Source organism: Aotus nancymaae, unplaced genomic scaffold, assembly GCF_030222135.1.
Source record: "Aotus nancymaae isolate 86718 unplaced genomic scaffold, 86718_ANA_hifiasm-v0.15.2.pri h1tg000029l, whole genome shotgun sequence".
Lineage (NCBI taxonomy): Eukaryota > Metazoa > Chordata > Mammalia > Primates > Aotidae > Aotus > Aotus nancymaae.
Genome location: NW_026988442.1, coordinates 42411074 through 42431757, shown reverse-complemented (window position 1 = coordinate 42431757; position 20684 = coordinate 42411074). Strand labels below are relative to the sequence as shown.

General features: G+C 55.4%; 1 protein-coding gene across 1 annotated transcript; it reads left to right on the top strand.

Annotated features, from left to right (window-relative positions):
• Positions 1–3878: 3878 nt before the first annotated feature.
• Positions 3879–12100, top strand: PTK6 (protein tyrosine kinase 6). The gene is made up of 8 exons (XM_012440470.3): positions 3879–4108; positions 5588–5709; positions 6255–6418; positions 6865–7018; positions 7828–7989; positions 9538–9719; positions 10196–10349; positions 10638–12100. The coding sequence occupies exons 1-8, from the start codon at positions 3879–3881 to the stop codon at positions 10823–10825; spliced, it is 1356 nt and encodes a 451-aa protein (XP_012295893.2). The 3' UTR covers positions 10826–12100.
• Positions 12101–20684: the final 8584 nt, after the last annotated feature.

Sequence of the window (20684 nt, the reverse complement as noted above, 5' to 3'; positions counted from 1 at the left end):
TGTGTGACCGTGTCCCTGGCGCGGAGTGAAGGGCTGACCTTCTCTGTGTGACCGTGTCCCTGGCACGGAGTGGGGGGCTGACCTTCTCTGTGTGACCGTGTCCCTGGCGCGGAGTGGAGGGCTGACCTTCTCTGTGTGACCGTGTCCCTGGCGCGGAGTGGAGGGCTGACCTTCTCTGTGTGACCGTGTCCCTGGCGCGGAGTGGAGGGCTGACCTTCTCTGTGTGACCGTGTCCCTGGCACGGAGTGGGGGGCTGACCTTCTCTGTGTGACCGTGTCCCTGGCGCGGAGTGGAGGGCTGACCTTCTCTGTGTGACCGTGTCCCTGGCGGAGAGTGGAGGGCTGACCTTCTCTGTGTGACCGTGTCCCTGGCGCGGAGTGGAGGGCTGACCTTCTCTGTGTGACCGTGTCCCTGGCGCGGAGTGGGGGGCTGATCTCTGTGTGACCGTGTCCCTGGTGCAGAGTGGAGGGCTGACCTTCTCTGTGTGACCGTGTCCCTGGCGCGGAGTTGGGGGCTGATCATCTCTGTGTGACTGTGTCCCTGGCGCGGAGTGGAGGGCTGACCTTCTCTGTGTGACCGTGTCCCTGGCGTGGAGTGGGGGGCTGACCTTCTCTGTGTGACCGTGTCCCCTGCACTCAGCAGAGATAAACAGCATGTCGGGGTGGGAGGAACCCTGGGAGCCCCGAGCCAGTGCATCTCCTCGCTGAAGCCTGTGGTCCGGGTCCCCTGGGCTCCCTCGCAGGGTCGAGAGTCAGAGGCCCAGTTGTCTCCTCAGTCCCAGCTTGGGTTTGTGGAAGTGGCCAGTGCTGGACTCCCAGGCAGACCACGGTGTTGACCCCATCGGGCGTGTGCTGTGCGCAAACCCAGCACACGTTCAGCACTCAGTATGCAGGGACTGGCCCACCCAGACACGCACACAGACACATACCACATACAGGCTCAGCCCCCCAAACCCAGACCCAGGAGCTGGAGTGTGGGGTCTGCTAGAAAATGCAGGTTGGAGTGGCCTCCACAAGCCCAGGCCCCCAGCCCAGGACATCACGGTGCCGACAGTGAGAACCCCACGGGCATTGGCAGGAGCTGCCTGAGCGGCTGGTTCCGTCTCCCTGGGTGGGCTCCAGGGGGCTCTGTCAGGCACAGGAAGGGCGGGCAGGGAGGCTTGGTGGCCTGGGAGCTGCCCTCAGAGGCCATTTCCAGGGGCCTCAGGGTGAGCCCTGGGGGATGCGGGGTCTTCTGGCTGCTCAGGGTCAGGTGGGGTCAGAGGTTGGGGGTTGGGGGTAGATGCCATGTTGTGCTGGAAGCGACAGCAGCTGGCTTAGGGCAGCCTCCGGGGTCACCGAGGCAGGAGGGGGGCAGGGACGAGCGGGGTTGGCCTCGCTCACCGCGCATCTGGCTTAGGTCTTTGTGAGACAAATCGAGGGGGAAGGGGGCAGGTGCATGGGCGAGTGCGGTCTGTGTTTAGGGTCCCTGAAGCCCCTGCCCCCGACCCTTTGGGAGCCCAGGCTGGCAGCTGTGCCCAGAAGGCTTGCAGGGACAGAAAGTTTGGAGATGAGTTCAGGCCTGACTGAGTTCCTCATCCCCTAGAGTCAGGGTCAGCGCCGCACCTGCTGAGCCAATGCTCTGATGGCCACTATCCACAGGCTGGCTCAGGAGGGGGCTGGGGGAGGAGGCTCCTCAGCGCAAAGGTAAGTGACCCCTGGAGGCTCAGAGAACAGGACAGCACAGGGGCTGCCGGGGCCGTAGGCCGTAAACAAAGCCACACGGAGGGAGGCAGCAGGAGCCGGGACCTGCAGATGGTGGGGCGGGAGGGTTTATCTGAGCCCTTTGGCACCCTGGCCAGCTGCCTGCTCCACAGGCGTGGGAGAGCCTAGGAGAGAGGCTGGCTCTGTCACCTGGGCCCAGTGAAGCCTTGAGCTGAGCTTCCGGTTCTGGGCACGTCCCTGGCACAGCAGCCTGGGGGCTCCCATGGCACAGAAGGCCCCACCCTCTGTGCTTTTCGTGGCCACTGTGAGTCCAGAGCACAGCCCACCCGGGAGGAAAGGAGGTGCTGGGATCAAGGGGACCCGTGTGTCTGTGGCTTCCGTGCCTTCCCAGGCGTCGGGCCAGCCACTCGCTGAACAGGTGCTCCTGGGTATCGGGGCGGGGCCTGCCTCCTGGCCCCTCCTGGTGTGGCTTAGACTGAATGTCCTGTACGTCCGAACTCAGGGGCACTCGAGGCCCCCTGGACACACACTCACGGACCCAGAGGCCCAAGGCTCGTGGACACCAAGATGGCAGAGCTGGGGGGGCCCGAGGGACGCGGCCCAGCCCAACACCCCGCTGCCCCTCCCCCGCATTGCCACCTCCCACCCCTCCCCCTGCATCACCCCCACCGACCCCTGGCAGAGCTGGGGAAGCCCGAGGGACGCGGCCCAGCCCAACACCCCGCTGCCCCTCCCCCGCATTGCCACCTCCCACCCCTCCCCCTGCATCACCCCCACCGACCCCTGGCAGAGCTGGGGAAGCCCGAGGGACGCGGCCCAGCCCAACACCCCGCTGCCCCTCCCTACTGTGGTCAGCCCTGAGCTGCCCAGAAATCTAAGAAGCTGTTAAATAATCCAGATGATTCTTAATCTCAAAACAAAATGAGCAGAAGGTGCCATTATTTCTCTTCGCAATAATAATAGAAGTTCAAATACACGGAGTCGAGGGGTTTCCCCACCACCCCGGCAGAGTCCGCGGATCCCTTCCTGCCCCGTCCTGCTCCCCGCGGCTACTGCCCAGGACCCTGGGTCGGAACTCCCTGCTGGACACAGCGGGGTCTGCGGGAGGGTGGGTGGGGAGGGGCCCCCGTGAAGGGGGGACAGGTGGCTGCCGGGTGCAGGTGGGGGTCACATCAGGGCTCACTCAGGCATGGGTTGGGGGGGAGGTGAGCTGAAAGGGGGCACGGGCTATGGGGGCTGGGCAGGAGGAGGCAGACGCTGCAGCTGGAGGGGCTGCCTGGGCAGGAGGTGGGCGCTGGGCCCTGGCGCTGTGGCACTTCCAGGCTGCACTCATGGTCTTTGCCCGCCCCCTGGCGTCCATGTGGAGGAAGGCAGGGTCCGTTTCTTCAGCTGCTGGTGCCCTGGCTCTGCCTCCCTGGGAATCACCCCCTGACCTCCTGTAACCCTTGGGCCCTCCTCTTCCAGCAAGTCCTCGGGACTGACCCACACGGTGACCGCAGCCCTGACTCTACTCCCTCTTCCCTGCTTGGCCCTTTCCCGAGGGCGGGTCCTGCGTCCTCTGCTGGGTGGGGCCTGCCCCTGAGGCGACTCTCAGGATGCCCACCCACAGCAGCTCCTGGCATTGGGCTCTGTGCTCAGGGCTGGGGTCCGGGGCTGGGTCGGGGGAGGCTTCCAGAAGTGGGGAGAGAGGCAGCCCCCATCTGGCCCCTGCGGCTCTAAGGTTGGGAAGACAGTGCCTGCTGCCCTCCCCTTCCTACCCTCAGGCTGCAACGCTCCTTCCTGGGGTGGGGGTGGGGGGGCCTGTGGTTCCCTGAGTGCCCGAGTGTCTGTAAGTCTGACTTCCTAGAAGACCCGTCTGGGGGGTCCTCCGCCCTCCCTCTCCGGCGCTCAGGCCGGTCCTGTGGCTGTCTGCCCAGCAGGTTCCCAGAGCCGGGGCGCTAAGTGGCCAGGGCCCAGTGCAGCCAGCAGTGCGTCCTGGCCCGTGGGTGTGAGGACACGTGGGGCTGGCTGGGCCCTCAGATGGATCAGGTGCTCTCGAGCGCCTGTGGGTGCTGGGTGTGGCTGCCTCCCTGCCTGTCACGTGGAAGGGGGCGGGATGCCTGTCGGGCGGCCCTCCTGCCACGCCCAGCCCCGTGCTCCAGCAGCCCACAGCCCGGTCCTGCCAGGGCACCCGCCATGGTGTCCTGGGATCAGGCTCACCTGGGCCCCAAGTACGTGGGCCTCTGGGACTTCAAGGCCCGGACGGACGAGGAGCTGAGCTTCCGAGCGGGGGATGTCTTCCACGTGACCAGGAAGGAGGAGCAGTGGTGGTGGGCCACGCTGCTGGACGAGGCGGGTGGGACTGTGGCCCAGGGCTACGTGCCTCACAACTACCTGGCCGAGAAGGAGACGGTGGAGTCTGAACCGTGCGTGTCCCCAGCTCCTGGGAGCTTTGGCACAGCCACCTCTAGGCACGGGGCAGGGAGAGGGCTCTGGGCTGGCCCCAAGGAGGCCCAGGAAGGTGGGGACCCCAGCTCTGTCTTCCTGTGCCCTGAAGTCCAGGCTGGGCATCCCGCTTGCTCCTTGCTCCATGACCCCACGCGCTGGCACCCGGGAGTGCCGACAGGACTGCGGCTGCAGGCTCAGAGGGCACAGGCCCCTCCCTTGTGCTCATCCTTGTCACATCTTGGTGGTGGAGGCTGCTCTGCTGGGGCCTGGGGAGGACGGGGGGGTCCAGGGTAGACTTCCGGGAGGCCGGTGGCCAGTGACAAGCTCTGTGGGGGTGTTCCGGGGCCTTTGAGGGAATGCAGCTTGCTCAGTTTCCAAACTGCCGGAACCAGACACACGACCTAGTTTGGGGAGCAGCCGGCTGCGGGGCAGGATTCCTGCCTGCTGTGCCCTGTGAGGAACCAGAGGGCTGCTGTGGCCTGGGCTGGCCTCCATGGCTGCTCGGAGCTCAGGCTGGGGAGGGTCTGGTGGGAGGGGTTTCCGTGGCTCGAGCTCCTGAGAGCGGCTTTTCTCATCACGGATTGGGTAGCTACTGTGTGCGTGCCGGAATCACAGGCTGTGTGGGGTTAGCTCCTGGGGACCCCAGCCACAAGCTGGGGAGGCTGCAAAGAGGCCGCCAGGCAGGGGCCGTGGTGGAGACTCCCATCATGTGCAGACCCACGACCGAGTTAGGGAGCAGGAGTGCAGGGGTGGGGTCTGGCTAGAGGCTGGTCAGCTCCCAGGTGCAGAGACACAGAGAACTCGCCCAGGTGAGGGGTGGGAAGGAGGCCAGGTGGTTGGAGGGTTGAGTGGGGCAGTGCCGCCAGCTGTGCAGAAGCGGAGGGGGTGGACCCCAGGGGCTCCATGCTGGGCAGTGGTCTTCTGTGTGGGGTCCGTGTTCCATGACCTGAGGGAGTCAGAGACACAAAGGGCCGGGAACAGGACACCCGGAGCTTCTTCAAGCTCCACCCAGAAGTCCACAGTCCAGGGCTGCCCCAGCTCCACACCCTGCAGCCAGGAGTTAGTGCATTCGAGTGCTTGTGTGCATGTGTACGGGTGTGTTCAGGTGTGCGGGTGACCTGTCCGCATGTGTGGGAGTGTGCGTGTATCACAGGTGGGTGTGTGTGCGCGTGTGGACAGTGCCAGTGCCCCCCCCAACTCCGCCCTAGGCCCTGACCCCTAGACAGGGATCGCTCGGGGCAGGGTGTGGTAGAAGCTTGCCCCTCCCCCTGCTGGGTCCCCAGGGGCCTGTCCTGGCCATTTGGGACATTCAGGGCGTCTGGGTCAGTGATAGCTCCTGAGGGCAGCTGTGGTCAGGGATGGAAGCTTGAGGCGGCAGGCAAGGGTGGCTGGGTTTCCAGGTGGGGTCCGTGTGGGGTGGGCCCAGCTCTGTGGGCTCAGGCCGCCCTCCCCTGCAGGTGGTTCTTCGGCTGCATCTCCCGCTCGGAAGCTGTGCATCGGCTGCAGGCCGCGGGCAATGCCGAGGGCGCCTTCCTGATCAGGGTCAGCGAGAAGCCGAGCGCCGACTTCGTCCTCTCGGGTGCGGCCTGGCCTCCGAGCCTGCGCTTGCCTGCGGGGGGTCCTTGCTCTAAGCCCTCCCATCCATGAGGGGATCCTGGCTCCCTCTGCTGTGACTGGGGACCTGAGCTGTTTTCCAGGGAGCTCCCATGCCCTCCACCCACCTGGGCCGATCCTCCCTGGGGCCTGGGCGGGTGGCTGCTAGGGCACTTGTGGGGCAGAACCCCTCCCTGGGAGGGCAGGGACTTCTCAGGCCAGCCCTGCCCGGGCACCCATGGGAACCTTGTCCAGCATGAGACCCTGCGTCTGGGGTGCGTGGGGCGCAGAGAAACTCCGTCCTGTCCCCGAGGACTCAGCATGGTTGGGTTTTCGGGCAGCTGCCATCCAGTTGGAGGCCATCAGCTGCCTGGCACAGGGGCAGGAGGGGCCGGAGAGCTTGGCCAGAGCCTGCAGGGCAGGAGGGAGCTGTTCCAAGGGAGGGGAGGCAGGGGTTGGGACCCAGAAACTCTGAGCAGGTGTGGGAGGCGGTGGACTCGGGTGGCCACACGGCTCTCACTCTCCCTCCAGTGCGGGACACTCAGGCCGTGCGGCACTACAAGATCTGGCGGCGCGCCGGGGGCCGGCTGCACCTGAATGCGGCGGTGTCATTCCCCAGCCTGCCCGAGCTTGTGAACTACCACAGGACCCAGAGCCTGTCCCACGGCCTGCGGCTGGCCGCACCCTGCCAGAAGGTAGCTGCCCGCCCTGGCTTGTTAGCGCAGGGTCAGGCAGGCTGGGGCGGTCTCGGGCCGGGGTTTCCTACTGGGAGAGGTTGGCCGGGCAACGTTGGAGGGGTCTTGACTCACTGACCTGGGGTCCACTGGAGGGAATCCCATGGTTCTGTGGAGCAGGGGTGTTTGCCTGCGTTGGGTGGGGCCTGGAGACCACCCACTGGGCCTGGCCACTCTCTAGAGGCCTCCTGCAGTCTGCGGGGTCTTGGTTCCTCCAGTCTCCGGGCATTTTGTGCTGGGCTGGGGGCGGCTCCCCGGGAGAGTCCAGCCTTGTGCCAGACACTCAGAACTGCCCCAAGCTGAACGTGGCCCTAAATCTGAGGGTAAATCTGGGCTCCCCGTGCTAGCCTCGAGTGGCACTTCCTGAAGGATGAGTCCCTGCCCTGTGTCTCCGCCTCCCCCTCCAGCATGAGCCTGAGCCTCTGCCCCGCTGGGACAACTGGGAGAGGCCGAGGGAGGAGTTCACGCTCTGTAGGAAGCTGGGTTCCGGCTACTTTGGGGAGGTCTTCGAGGGGCTCTGGAAAGACAGGGTCCAGGTGGCCATTAAGGTGATTTCTCGAGGTGAGTGGGCCCGGGCCAGGGCTCTGCGTGGTCCCGTGCCCGCCCTTGGCTGCCCTCCCGCCCCGCCCCCAGGGACTACCCACAGCATCTGTGAGGGAGCAGTTCCCTTTCTATTGCACCTTTGCTTTTACCTAAATGCAGTTATTATAAAAGAAAATTTGTCCAGGCACGGTGGCTCACACCTGTAATCCCAGCACTTTGGGAGGCTGAGGCAGGTGGATCACCTGAGGTAGGGAGTTCGAGACCAGCCTGGCCAACATGGAGAAACCCTGTCTCTACTAAAAATACAAAAAAAGTTAGCTGGGCGTGGTGGCGCGTGCCTATAATCCCAGCTACTTGGGAGGCTGAGGCAGGAGAATGGGTTGAACCCAGGAGGTGGAGGTTGCCGTGAGCTGAGATTGCACCTTTGCACTCCAGCCTGGGTGACAGCATGAGACGCCATCTCGGGGGGGGAAAAAAAAAAGAATGTTAAAAATCCTTGATGTAATGGAAAGCCATTCAAATAGATCCCTGGAAATCTGAAAAGCTTCCCCCGAAATGGCCTGGGCCTCAGCAGAGGTCTGAGCCTGGGAGGGCTGTGTGGTAAGAGCAGGTGGCCATCATGGCCCCGTGGGAGTGCCGGGCCGGGGGCCTGCAGCGCTGGCTGCGTTCACCATCATCGTGGCCTCGGGAGCCAGGCGCCCTGCCTGGGGCAGGAGGTCCATGTGTCTGTCCTACATGACTGCTGTGTATGGGGGCAGGGCCTCGGCCTCTTCCTTGGTGCCTGGGGGTTCAGGGGCTGCACCCATCGAGGCCACCTGTCCCCGCAGACAATCTCCTGCACCAGCAGACGCTACAGTCAGAGATCCAGGCCATGAAGAAGCTTCGGCACAAACACATCCTGGCGCTGTACGCTGTGGTGTCCGCGGGGGACCCCGTGTACATCATCACTGAGCTCATGGCCAAGGGCAGCCTGCTGGAGCTGCTTCGCGGTGAGTGGCACCAGTGCCAGGCAGGGTGCATGAGGAAATGAAGTGTACGTCCCCTCATGTCTATACGCACACGCACACGCACACACAGACACACACACACAGACACACACACACAGATACACATGCACACACAGATGGCATTGGCAAGCCCACCCCCCACACCTACACACAAAGACACACATGCACACACAGACACACGCACACACACAACGCAGACAGACATAGACACACAGATGGCATTGGCAAGCTCACCCCCACACCTACACACACACACACACACATACACAGACAACGCACACACATGCACACACACGCACGCACACACACACGCACACACACAGACACACATGCACACAAACACAGATGGCGTTGGCAAGCCCATCCCCCACATCTACACACACACGCACACACATGCACACATACACACACGCACACACACAAACATGGCATTGGCAAGCCCACCCCCGTCTACACGCACACAGACACATACACATGTACACACAGACACACACTCACATGCACACACACATAGATGGCGTTGGCAAGCCCACCCCCATCTACATGCACACAGACACATACACATGTACACACACGCTCACACGCACACACACACACAGATGACATTGGCAAGCCCACCCCCGTCTACACGCACACAGACACATACACATGTACACACAGACACACACTCACACGCACACACACACACAGATGGCGTTGGCAAGCCCACCCCCGTCTACACGCAGACACACACACATGTACACACAGACACACACACACATGCACACACACACACAGATGGCGTTGGCAAGCCCACCCCCTCTACACGCACACAGACACATAAACATGTACACACAGACACACGGACACACACGAATCACACTGGCTCAAGGACGTCATCGTGTCTAAGTTCCATTATTTTTCTTTCTTTGTTGTTATTGTTTTTCTTTCCATTATTATTTTTTAATCCCAAAACCAAAGACACTGGCTCCAGGGAACAGAGAGGCCCCACGTGAAGGTCACATGGGAGGGGACGTGGTGGGGTAGGAAAAGCCGTGTGTGCCCGGGGAGAGCTACGCCGACACACCACTCACACTTGAGCTCTGAGCTGAGGCTCCGCGCCCTCGTCCTCACACAGAGGGCTTGATCGTCTCAGTCCCCATGCCAGGCAGGGCTCTGCGGAAACAGAACACCGCACGCTGCTGTCACTCAGCCATTCTCCTGAGTTCCTGCTGCACGCATCCCTCGGCAACGAGCGCCTCCACCCGCCCGGTCTCCTGCGTCCAGCTTCTCCGCTGCCATCACAAACCTCCCCAAGGGAACTCGCTGGGCTGGAGCACCAGGAACTGCTTCTCGGTTCTCCGTACACAATCGCCTTCCAGAGGGCGGTGGCTGGCCCGAGGTTGATTTTAAATCAGGCCAGCTCTGCCCTTTGCCCCAGTCCGTCCTCTGGGCCCGCGGAGCCTGGACGCAGATGGGATGTGGTCTGGCCTCCACCCCGTCCTCACCCCAGTGGGCTTGGCTGACCCCGGGCTCCACCCCTCTCTGCAGACTCTGATGAGAAAGCCCTGCCCGTCTCGGAGTTGCTGGACATCGCATGGCAGGTGGCTGAGGGCATGTGTTACCTGGAGTTGCAGAATTACATCCACCGCGACCTGGCCGCCAGGAACATCCTCGTCGGGGAAAACACCCTCTGCAAAGTCGGGGACTTCGGGCTAGCCAGGCTCATCAAGGTAGGGCCTCGGAGGGCAGGGGCGGAGGGTTCAGGGCTTCCTGTGTGGAGCCGGAGACTCAGCCAGGTGCAGGATTCGGCCCCTGCCCTCGGGAGCCCAGGCTGAACAGGGAGGTAGGAAGCCAAAGCAAGTTGGGGGGTGTCCCCATTCCCAAAGGAGCACACAGCAGGGTCCACCATGCAGCCGCTGCCTTGTTCACGTGCCTCATTCACTGGCCCGGCCCAGGAGCCTTCCAGTTCCTGTGCCCCGGGCCCTCCCATCCCCATGTACCTGGAATCCCAGGGGAAGCTGCGCTCCTGAAGGCGCTCAGGCCCCAGCGCGAGCTTCGCCACATCGGCCGCTGCCCCGTGCGTGGGTCCGACAGCGGGGTCATCATGGTCCCACTGTTGGGGCGGTGCGGCCGCTGTGTGCGTCCATGCCATGGGGGCAGGGCGGAGGCGGCCCCCAAGGCCCACTCAGCGCCGGCCTGATCGCAGGAGGACGTCTACCTCTCCCACAACCACAACGTCCCCTACAAGTGGACGGCCCCTGAAGCGCTCTCCCGAGGGCTTTACTCCAGCAAGTCCGACGTCTGGTCCTTCGGGATTCTCCTGCATGAGATTTTCAGCAGGGGCCAGGTGCCCTACCCAGGTACTGCCTCCAGTGTCCCTGACCGGGTCCTGGGTGGCCACAGGGATGGTGGGAGGGGCTTCCCCGAGGGCTGCAGGGGCCTCTGCCACAGGCCAGTGCCTGAGCTCCACACCTGCATCATTCTCTGAGCACCCAGACCGGTGTCTGGAGCTGCCAGTTGGAGCCCCATCTGGTGGGAGGTGTTCACAGCAGGCTGTGTTCCAGGGAGGGGCAGGGGGCGGCTGGTGTGGCCTCCTTGGGGGGGGTGGGCAGCTGGGCCTCAGCTCTTCTCATCCCTGTCGGCTGCAGGCATGTCCAACCATGAGGCCTTCCTGAGGGTGGATGCCGGCTACCGAATGCCCTGCCCCCCGGCGTGCCCACCCAGTGTGCACAAGCTGATGCTGACGTGCTGGTGCAGGGACCCCGAGCAGAGACCCTGCTTCAAGGCCCTTCGGGAGAGGCTCTCCAGCTTCACGAGCTACGAGAACCCCATCTGACCTGCTGTGGAGGGCACAGCCAGGCCCTGCCAAGGAGGGGCCTGGGCCACTGCCCTGGACCTGGGGTCAAGGCCCACACACCGCCCTGGGGGTTACTGAGGAAAGCTTCACGAATGAGCAGTGCCTGCATCCTATCTACAAGCGTGCTGCTCCCGTTAACCTGTCCTGTGAGATGTGGAATGCCTGTGTCCCGTACACGGGTGTGACTCTCGTTAACCTGTCTTGTGTGCCTTGGGTCTCAGCTGCTGACAGGCAGCCTGCTCCGAGCCCACAGATGAGATGCCAAGAGACTGACTCGAAGCCAGCGGAGGTCAGAGGGGATTCTGACCGCAGCCGCTCTCTGGGTGTCTGTCTGCAGTGCCCAGTTGAGGGTGGGAGGCAAACACTCTTGTCCCTGCTTTTCCCAGTTCAGCGTGTCAGGAGGAAGCCATTTGTGTGGGTTGTGACTCTCGTGGAAATTTGGTTTTGGTACAAATGGATCCTTTCCTCCCGGGGCAGCTGGTTTTCTCCTGTTGGGCTCATGTTCTGAGAGCTTGGCTTTACGAAGGGTGAGAATGCTCTCCCTGGCCTCTGCCAGCCTGAGCATCACTGCCGGACGCGCCAGCTCCTAGGGGGTTTGTAAAGAGAGGTTTCCCGCCCACAAGGGCTTTTGCCGCCTCCACCTCTGTCACTGGGTCAGCGCTGGACAGCCCCCTCGCTCCTGTGCTGACAAAGGCCTTTCTCTGCTGTCTATGGGGTGGTTCCAGGCTGGCGGGCTGCCTCCTTTGCACCCCCTTTTGAAGGTGTCTCTTTCATCCATGGTTAAGTCATAAAAAGCTTATTGGTTTTGGTTCTGAGTCACTTGAAAGTCTTTTTGTTTTAAAATAAGAACAAAAGAGTTCAATACTGCCAAGAATAATTTTTACTGTGTTCCAGCAGAAATGTGATAATAGGTATTTGAAAGGATTTTTTTGAGTTTTCTGGTCAAAAGTTGGCTTGATGAGAAACTGATAGTTGGACACGGATACCATCATCGTTTGTCTGTTTGTCTGTTTGTCTGTTTTGAGACAGAGTCTTGGTGTGTTGCCCGGGCTGGAGTGCAGTGGTGTGATCCCGGCTCACGGCAACCTCCGCCTCCCAGGTTCAAGCGATTCTCCTGCCTCAGCCTCCCAAATAGCTGGGATTACAGGTGTGCGCCACCATGCCCAGCTGATTTTTGTATTTTTAGTAGAGATGGGGTTTCACCATGTTGGCTGGGCTGGTCTCAAACTCCTGACCTCAAATGATCCACCCGCCTCGGCCTCCCAAAGTTGTAACTACAGGCGTGCGCCACCGTGGCCAGGATAATCTTTGAAGGCCTCACTCTCTTTTAAAATAGAGATGGGGTCTCACTATGTTGCCCCGGCTGATCTTGAGCTTCTGGGCTGACCTCCCAGTGCGGGGGTCACAGGCGCGAGCCACCGCCCGGCCCCAAGGCCTCTCTCGCTTCTCCTGCGGGAGTCTCGGTCCCAGGAAGCTCTCCCTGCGGCCCGCGGTGTCGGCTGCGCCAGCCCGGCCCGCTCCCTGCGGGACCTTCCCGGCGCCGGTGGGAACTTCCGATGGCGGCGCCTCTTCGCTCCTCCTTCCGCCTTTGCCAACTGTGTTCTTCCGTCGGCCCCCGCGAGTCCTCGCCGTGTCCGCCCCACGGACCCCTCCTTCCCACGCCAGCCCCGGGCGCTGGGACTCCAGGCCTTCCCGCTCCCAAGGGACTCTCGGTCCGAAACGCAACTGCCGGGGGCTGGGAACGCTGAGCTGGACTGCGGTGCCTGGGGCTCCCCCCGGCCGGAAACGGAGTCCCCGAAACGGAGTTCCGGAAACGGACTCCTGAACGGGCTCAGGAAAAAGAGTTCCAGAAACGGGCTCCCGGAAACAGAGTTCCGGAAACAGGCTCCGGAAAAAGAGTTCCGGAAACGGGCTCCCGGAAACGGACTCCGGAAACGGGTTCCGGCAAAAGAGTTCCGGAAACGGACTCCGGAAACGGACTCCGGAAACGGGCTTCCGGAAACGGACTCCGGAAACGGGCTCCCGAACACGGAGTCCCGGATATGCGTCCGCGGCCGCCTCAAGGTTGACCTCTGAGCTTAGGCAGACATGTGCCCAGACTCCTTCTTTGAACAGCTTCTTTTCTGTGCCTTTGAGACGTGAAGTTTCTACCTCGTCTCTTCTAACACCCGAGTCATCTGTTTGAAAATACAAATTTCAAGGAGATGATTGTCCTCAGGGGGAAAGAAAAAGAAAACCTTTTTGAAAATTGGGCAAATAAATAATTTAAAAGTCTTTTCCACAAATATTAGTAAAAAGCTTTAGTCATCTGAGTGAGTAATCTTAACTTGTCCATTTTGGCTAGAAACACACCTTGGAGCCGGGCGCGGTGGCTCACGCCTGTAATCCCAGCACTTTGGGAGGCTGAGGCGGGCGGATCACATGAGGTCAGGAGTTCGAGACCAGCCTGGCCAATATGGTGAAACCCTGTCTTTAAAAAAAAAAGAAACACACCTTGGAGAGAAACATGAGGAAAGACCAGCCTGGGCAACAGAGACAGACCCCATCTTTACCAGCTGGGCGTGGTGCCGTTCACCTGTGGTCCAGGCCCCTCGTGAGGCTGAGGCAGGAGGTGGAGGCTGCAATGAGCTGTGATTACACCACTGCACTCCAGCCTGGACAGCAGAGTGAGAGCCTGTCTCAAAAAATAAAAAATACTGAAGAGACACCTGTGTTTTACTGAGTGGAGAATAAAAATTCTAAAACAACAGCTGTAAGATCTATTTGTATCTGTTCATGTGTCCTTTATATATGTTTTTGTATTATATCGTCATGATGGTTTCCTATCCTCAGATGGTATTACCAAATTATAAAATATCTTTAAAAAGTTAAATTCAGTTTGGCTTAGAGATAAACAAGGACTTACGTAAACAAAATATTCCTAAAAATCTGAGAAATATAGAAACTAAGCCAAATTTTTAAAATAAGTTTATGTGACCTGGGATAATCTTTGGTAAATAAAACTAGTTTTAAAAATGTTGATAAAATTAAAAAATGAACGGCTTCAGAATTCTGAGCATTAAACACAATCCAGATATAAATTTTTTTTGTCTGGGTTTAGTAGTAAAACAAGTTTATGTTATATCCACTAAATCTTTAAGATCATGAAACTGTAAATCCAAATGGAGAGCAGAATGCACAGTAGCATGAATTGCTGATGCAGGTCAGCTGTGGAAGGAAGAGGGGGAAGGGGAGGAGCAGAGGGGAGAGAGGAGAGAGAATACCACGTTTATCTTCTTAGTTGTTTTTTTTTTATTTTTGAGACCGAATCTTGCTCTGTCACCCAGGCTGGAGTGCAGTGGTATGATCTCGGCTCATTGCAACCTCCACCTCCCTGGTTCAAGTGATTCTCCTGCCTCAGCCGCCCATGTAGCTGGGATTACAGGCACGTGCCACCACACCCAGCTAATTTTAATTTTTTTAGTAGAGACAGGGTTTTGCCATGTTGGCCAGGCTGGTCTTGAACTCCTGACCTAAGGTGATTTGCCTGTCTTGGCCTCTCAAAGTACTGGGATTACAGGTGTGAGTCACTGCGCCCAGCCTAAATTAAAATTTTTAGTTTTTACTTTTTAGAGACAGAGTCTGGCTCCATCCCCCAGGCTCAGCTCGAGTGCAGTGGTCTGGTCCTAGCTCACTGCAGCCTCCCACTCCTGGGCTCAAGCGATCCTCCTATCCCTGACTCCCAAAGTATTGGGGTCACAGGCATGAGCCACCGTGCCTGGTATAAATGAACTTTTAAACAATAATTGTTTTATAAATTATGTCTACTTAAAAACAGTTTCCAAAACCTTTTTGGTAATCTGCAACCTTAAAAGTTATTTTATACTTTAGGAGGCCAAGACAGGAGGGCTGCTTGAGCCCAAGAGTTTGAGACCAGCTTGGGCAACATAAGGAGACCCAGAGATCCCATCTCTAAAAATAAAAATAAAAATAAAAAATTAGCTGGTGTGGGTGGCACCTACCTCGGTCCCCGCTACTCGGGAGGCCGAAGTGAGAGGATGGCTTGAGCCTGGGAGGGTGAAGCTATGGTAATCACACCACTGCACTCCAGCTCGAGCAACAGAGCTCGACCCTGTCTCAAAGTAAAATAAAAAGAAATAAGTAAATGAAAGTTATTCTAAGTTAAATTAAGTTGTAGCTATCCCGCACTGGGCCATTTCTTTTTTTTAGATTCAAATTTAGTTTTTGTGGGTACATGAGACATGTCCACACAGCCATACGATGTGTAATAATCACATCAAGGTAAATGCAGGCCCATCCTCTCTTTATGTTACAGACAATCTAATTATCCTTCAGTTCTTTAACGTGTGTGTTGTCTCATACGCAGAGAGGGAGGATGAATGAGAGCTCGTATTTGACAGCACAACAGGGCGACTAGAGTCTGTAGATCCTACGAGACAGGGTCTTGCTCTTCTGCCCAGGTTTAAGTGCACTGGTGTGCTCATGCCTCACTGCAACCTCAAACCTCAAACTCCTGGGCTCAAGCAATCCTCCTCCCTCAGCCTCCTGAGTAGCTAGAACTACGGGCTACAGGTATGAGCCGCCGCGCCTGGCTACTTATCACTTACAAAGGGAATAGTGGTAACTTTGCTGCTAGAAAGTCGTGGGTGCCAGTTTAACTAGTGGATCAAAGGTACCGTTGCCGCTGGTGGGCAGCCGGCGTCCCGTGCTCCGGGAAGGACGCCTGGCTCCCGTGCCCATCTGTTCACGCAGAAACGTCGGGAAAGCCCAATGCAGAGCCGATCTACAAAATAACCGGTTTGCATTCTTCAAAAGTTTCAGTGTCATAGAAGATTTTTAAAAGACAGACCCAATGTATGTGCCGTGAACATGGTAAAATAATAAAATAATGTGAAAATAGAAAAGACTGAGCTGGGGGTGGTGGCTCACACCTGTAATCCCAGCACTTTGGGAGGCCAAAGTGGGTAGATCACAAGGTCAGGAGTTCAAGACCAGCCTGGCCAAGATGGTAAAATCCCATCTCCACTAAAAATACAAAAATTAGCTGGGTGTGGTATCGGGCACCTGCAGTCCCAGCTACTCAGGGGGCTGAGGCAGCAAATTGCTTGAACCCGGGAGGCAGAGGTTGCAGTGAGCTGAGATCGCGCCACTGCACTCCAGCCTGGGCGACAGAAAAACAAATCCTGAAACATTAACTGCTAAGCACAGTGGGTAGACTTTTGGCATCTTGTTTTCATGCATTACAGAGACGCTAAACATGTTTGGGCCTGTCGATAAACGTGAGAAAGTGTCGTACAAGGAGGCCCCACTTCTCAAACTGTAGGACCGCAGAACGCTGTGGCCACAGACGCCAGCACCAAGCGCCTCCTAGTTTCCACTAGAAATTAAGGTTCCTAGGAGTTAAAAATTATGATTTATATAGATGCATTTTTTTGAGACAAAGCCCTGCTCTGTCGCCCAGGCTGGAGTGTGGTGGCGCGACCTTGGTTCACTGCAGCCTCCGCTTCCCAGTGATTCTTTCACCTCAGCCTCCTGAGTAGCTGAGGCTCCAGGCACGCTCCACCACGCCTGGCTAATTTTTGTATTTTTAGTAGAGACAGGGTTTCACCCATGTTGGCCCAGGCTGGTCTCAAACTCCTGACCTCAAGTGATCTGCTGGCTTTGGCTTCCCAAAGTTCTGGAATTACAGATGTGAGCCACCACACGTGGCTAAATATACATAATTAAAGCTATTGGCCGGGCACAGTGGCTCACGCCTGTAATCCCAGGACTTTGGGAGGCCGAAGTGGGTGGATCACGAGGTCAAGAGATCGAGACCATCCCGGTCAACATGGTGAAACCCCGTCTCTACTAAAAATACAAAAAATTAGCTGGGCACGGTGGCGCGTGCCTGTAGTCCCAGCTACTCAGGAGGCTGCGGCAGGAGAATTGCCTGAACCCAGGAGGCAGAGGTTGTAGTGAGCGGAGATCGCACCATTGCACTCCAGTCTGGGCGACAGAGCGAGACTCCATCTAAAAAACAGAACCAGGGAGAGATCCAAGATGGCTGATGATTAGCAGCTCGGGCACGTACCTCCCAGTGAAAGCTCAAAGAACGAGAGGACGCCACACTTTCAGACGAATATTTGTTGCTCACGGACCAGGAGATTCCCAGTGGAGGAGCCCCACGGGTCGCCAGGGCGACTCTTGTGGCCGGCGTGGTGGTTTTGCTGGTGCCTTAGCACGCCAGTTCTTGGTGCAGAGTCCGGAGATTCCCGGGCAGAAAAGCACCATCAATCTTAACACCACTGTTTTGGCCGGCTCAGTGGATTGCTCAGATCTCGGCGCAGGGAATCAACAAGTTGGACGTCAGAAACCCAGTTAGAAAGCCGGTAATTATAAAGACGACAGACGGACAAATATATAATGAAGGGAAGAAACCAGCGTAAAAAGGTAGAGAATACTCAAAATCAGAATGCCTCTCCCTCTACAGGGGATTGCAATTCCTCATCAGTAACGGAACAAGGCTTAATAGATTACACGTGTGTTCCAATAACAGAAGCAGGTTTCAAAACGTGGGTAATAAGAAACTTCTGTGAATTAAAAGAACTTGTTCTAACCCAATGCAAAGAAACTAAGAACCTTGAAAAAAGGTTTGACGAACTGTTAACGAGAATGGACAATTTAGAGAAGAATATAAGTGAATTGATGGAGCTGAAAAACACAACACAAGAACTTCGCGAAGTATGCACAAGTTTAAACAGTCGAATTGATCAAGCAGAAGGAAGGATATCAGAAGTCGAGGACCAGCTCAGTGAAATGAAACGAGAAGACAAGAATGCAGAAAAAAGGATGAAAAGGAATGAGCAAAGTCTCCAGGAAATATGGGACTATGTGAAAAGACCTAATTTACGTTTGATAGGTGTACCTGAATGTGATGAAGAGAATGAATCCAAGTTGGAAAATACTCTTCAGGATATCATTCAGGAAAATTTTCCCAACCTGGCAAGGCAGGGTAATATTCAACTCCAGGTAATACAGAGAACACCACAAAGATATTCTTCAAGAAGACCAACCCCAAGGCACATAATAGCCAGATTTATTAGGGTTGAAATGAAGGAGAAAATACTAAGGGCAGCCAGAGAGAAAGGTCAGGTTACCCATAAAGGGAAACCTATCAGACTTACAGCAGATCTCTCAGCAGAAACCCTACAAGCCAGAAAAGAGTGGGGACCAATATTTAACATCCTTAAAGAAAAGAACTTTCAACCCAGAATTTCCTATCCAGCCAAACTAAACTTTATGAACGAAGGAAAAATTAAATCTTTTGCGAACAAACAAGTACTTAGAGAGTTCACCACCACCAGGCCTGCTTTACAAGAGCTTCTGAAAGAAGCACTATACATATAAAGGAACAACCAATATCAGCCTTTCCAAAAATATATCAAAAAGCAAAGAACTTTAACACAATAAAAAATTTACATCAACTAATGAGCAAAACAGCCAGCTAGCATCAAACGCCGGTATTAAACCTATATATATTTTAATTGGATAAAAAGCCAAAACCCATCGGTATGCTGCATCCGGGCCCATCTTACATGCAACAATACACAAAGACTCAGAGAGAAGGAGGAAGATTTACCAATCAAACAGAGAGTAAAAATGAACTAATAAACAAAAAGCAGGAGATGCAATTCTCGCCTCTGATAAAGTAGACTTTAAAGCAACAAAGATCAAAAGAGGCGAGGAATGACATTACATAATGGCAAAAGGATCAATGCAACAAGAAGAGCTAACGATTCTATAGATCAACGAGATAGAAAATTAACAAGGATATTCAGAACTTGAACTCAGACCCGGAACAAGTAAACTTAATAAACATTTATAGAACTCTCCACTTCAAATACACAAAACATACATTACCACCTCACACCTATTCCAAAGGTGACTATATAATTGGAAGTAAATCACTCCTCAGTAATCGCATAGCATTTCATAGGTTTAAATTAAATATTGGTTGGCTGTTTGTTTGTTATCTTCTTCCCTTATTCCTTCCTGACTACATCATTAAGTATAATTATCAGTATAAAAGAGGTTTTCAATACCCATTACTAAATTGCATTCTAGCCTGGGCAAGAAAGCAATACTCCCATTCTCTCTCCCTCTTTCTTTTCCTTCTCCCTCCTCCCCATTCTCTCTCTCTCTTTCTCTTCCTTTTTCCTCCTTCCTATTCTCTCTTTCTCTTTCAAAAAAAAAAAACAGAACCAGACCAAAAAGTCCTCTTTCTTCGTGAATTGCCCAGTCTCAAGTATGTCTTTATCAGCAGCATGGAAGTGCACTAATGCACACACTTTACAAGAAAAATAAAAATGTTTTTGGTAAGAAAAGTTGTAAGGGATGAAGGACATGTTCTCTGTTGAGGGAAATGGATTTGGCAATTCTCTACTGAAGCAGAATGACTGGTTCTTCCAGAATGAGATAAAGAAGATGTGGGAGGAAAACGAAAAGCAGATGGAGACATTAAAAAAAAAACTTGTGAAGGTTTGTGGAAAAGGAATCTTTGAAGGGGAACCTTACCTTGTGTAGTGAAAGCTGGCTAAGATTGGCGTGAGTTATTCGTGGAGTTCTTTTTAAAAGTCAGCTTTAGCAGTAAGAGTGCCCTGATGCAAAACCAGAATCTGGTATTATGAAAGGTTTTATCTTTTAACTAATTGGGCTAAGAAACAACGATTTTGTGTTTTATGATAATTTTCAGATGATTGCTTGTGCTGCATGTTTGTCTTACTGGGTCTCTGGTTACTTGAGAAAACTGAGTCTTCTCGACACGACAACAGCTAAGTTTGGTTCGTAACTATGGAACCCTCTGCACTTGCTTTTATTCCGTTGCCACTTTGATTAGATAGCCAAGATCTTATTTAATCAAGTGTTTTGAAACCTTTTGACATTTTTGACAACTCCCTAGCGTCAAATTCTAAATTAAGTATTTTTAGGCCAGGCACGGTGGCTCACTCCTGTAATCCCAGCACTTTGGGAGGCTGAGGTGGGAGGATCACTTGAAGCCAGGAGTTTGAGATCAGCCTGGACAACAAAGTGAGACCCCGTCGCTATAAAAATGAAAAATAAATAACATAGCCAGGAGTGATGGTGTGAGCCTGTAGTCCCAGCTACTTGGGAGGCTGGGGCGGGATGGATCACTTGACCGTGGGGGTTCAAGGCTGCAGTGAGCCTCGGAAAATAATTTGGGGAGTTTCTAGAAAGGAACTAGGAATTCTCGAAAGGATTTGTCTTCTGCCTTGTAAAAGAGAAATGTCAAACTAATCAGGCTTATTTGATGTGGGAAGTAGAAAAGTTCCTTTTTAAAGTTTCCTTTCTTGTTAAAGAATAGTGTGCTAATAACTTTGTGAAGCCCTGTCCTCTGTAGCAGTTAGACATGCCATGCTTACAGGCACGTAGTACATTCCGTGTCCTTGTACTTTAACCAAGATACCTGTGCTAAACCTGCTCACAGGCATGTCCCAGCTCTCCATGGCTTTTACCTGTTTAGAAAAGTTTTAAGTTGTCAGCCAGTCGTGTTTTAGTTTAGATTGTGAGGTCTGGCTCCAGCCAGCGGAGATCAGACACAGCAGTGAGGACGACCCCGATGCGTAAGGGATAAATTTGTGTGGTTCCTTTATTCATTGTACTCAGTGCTAATTTTTCTTTGCGGCACCAAGCATGTATTTCCAATATTTGATATGCTACATTAGATGGAAAGCTTGTCAAATAATGAGACACTAAGTCTTCTAGGGGTTGTATCCACAGGCTTGTTTTCGATATGAGTACTGCAGAAATGACAGAAAATCCCCAGAAATCTGATATG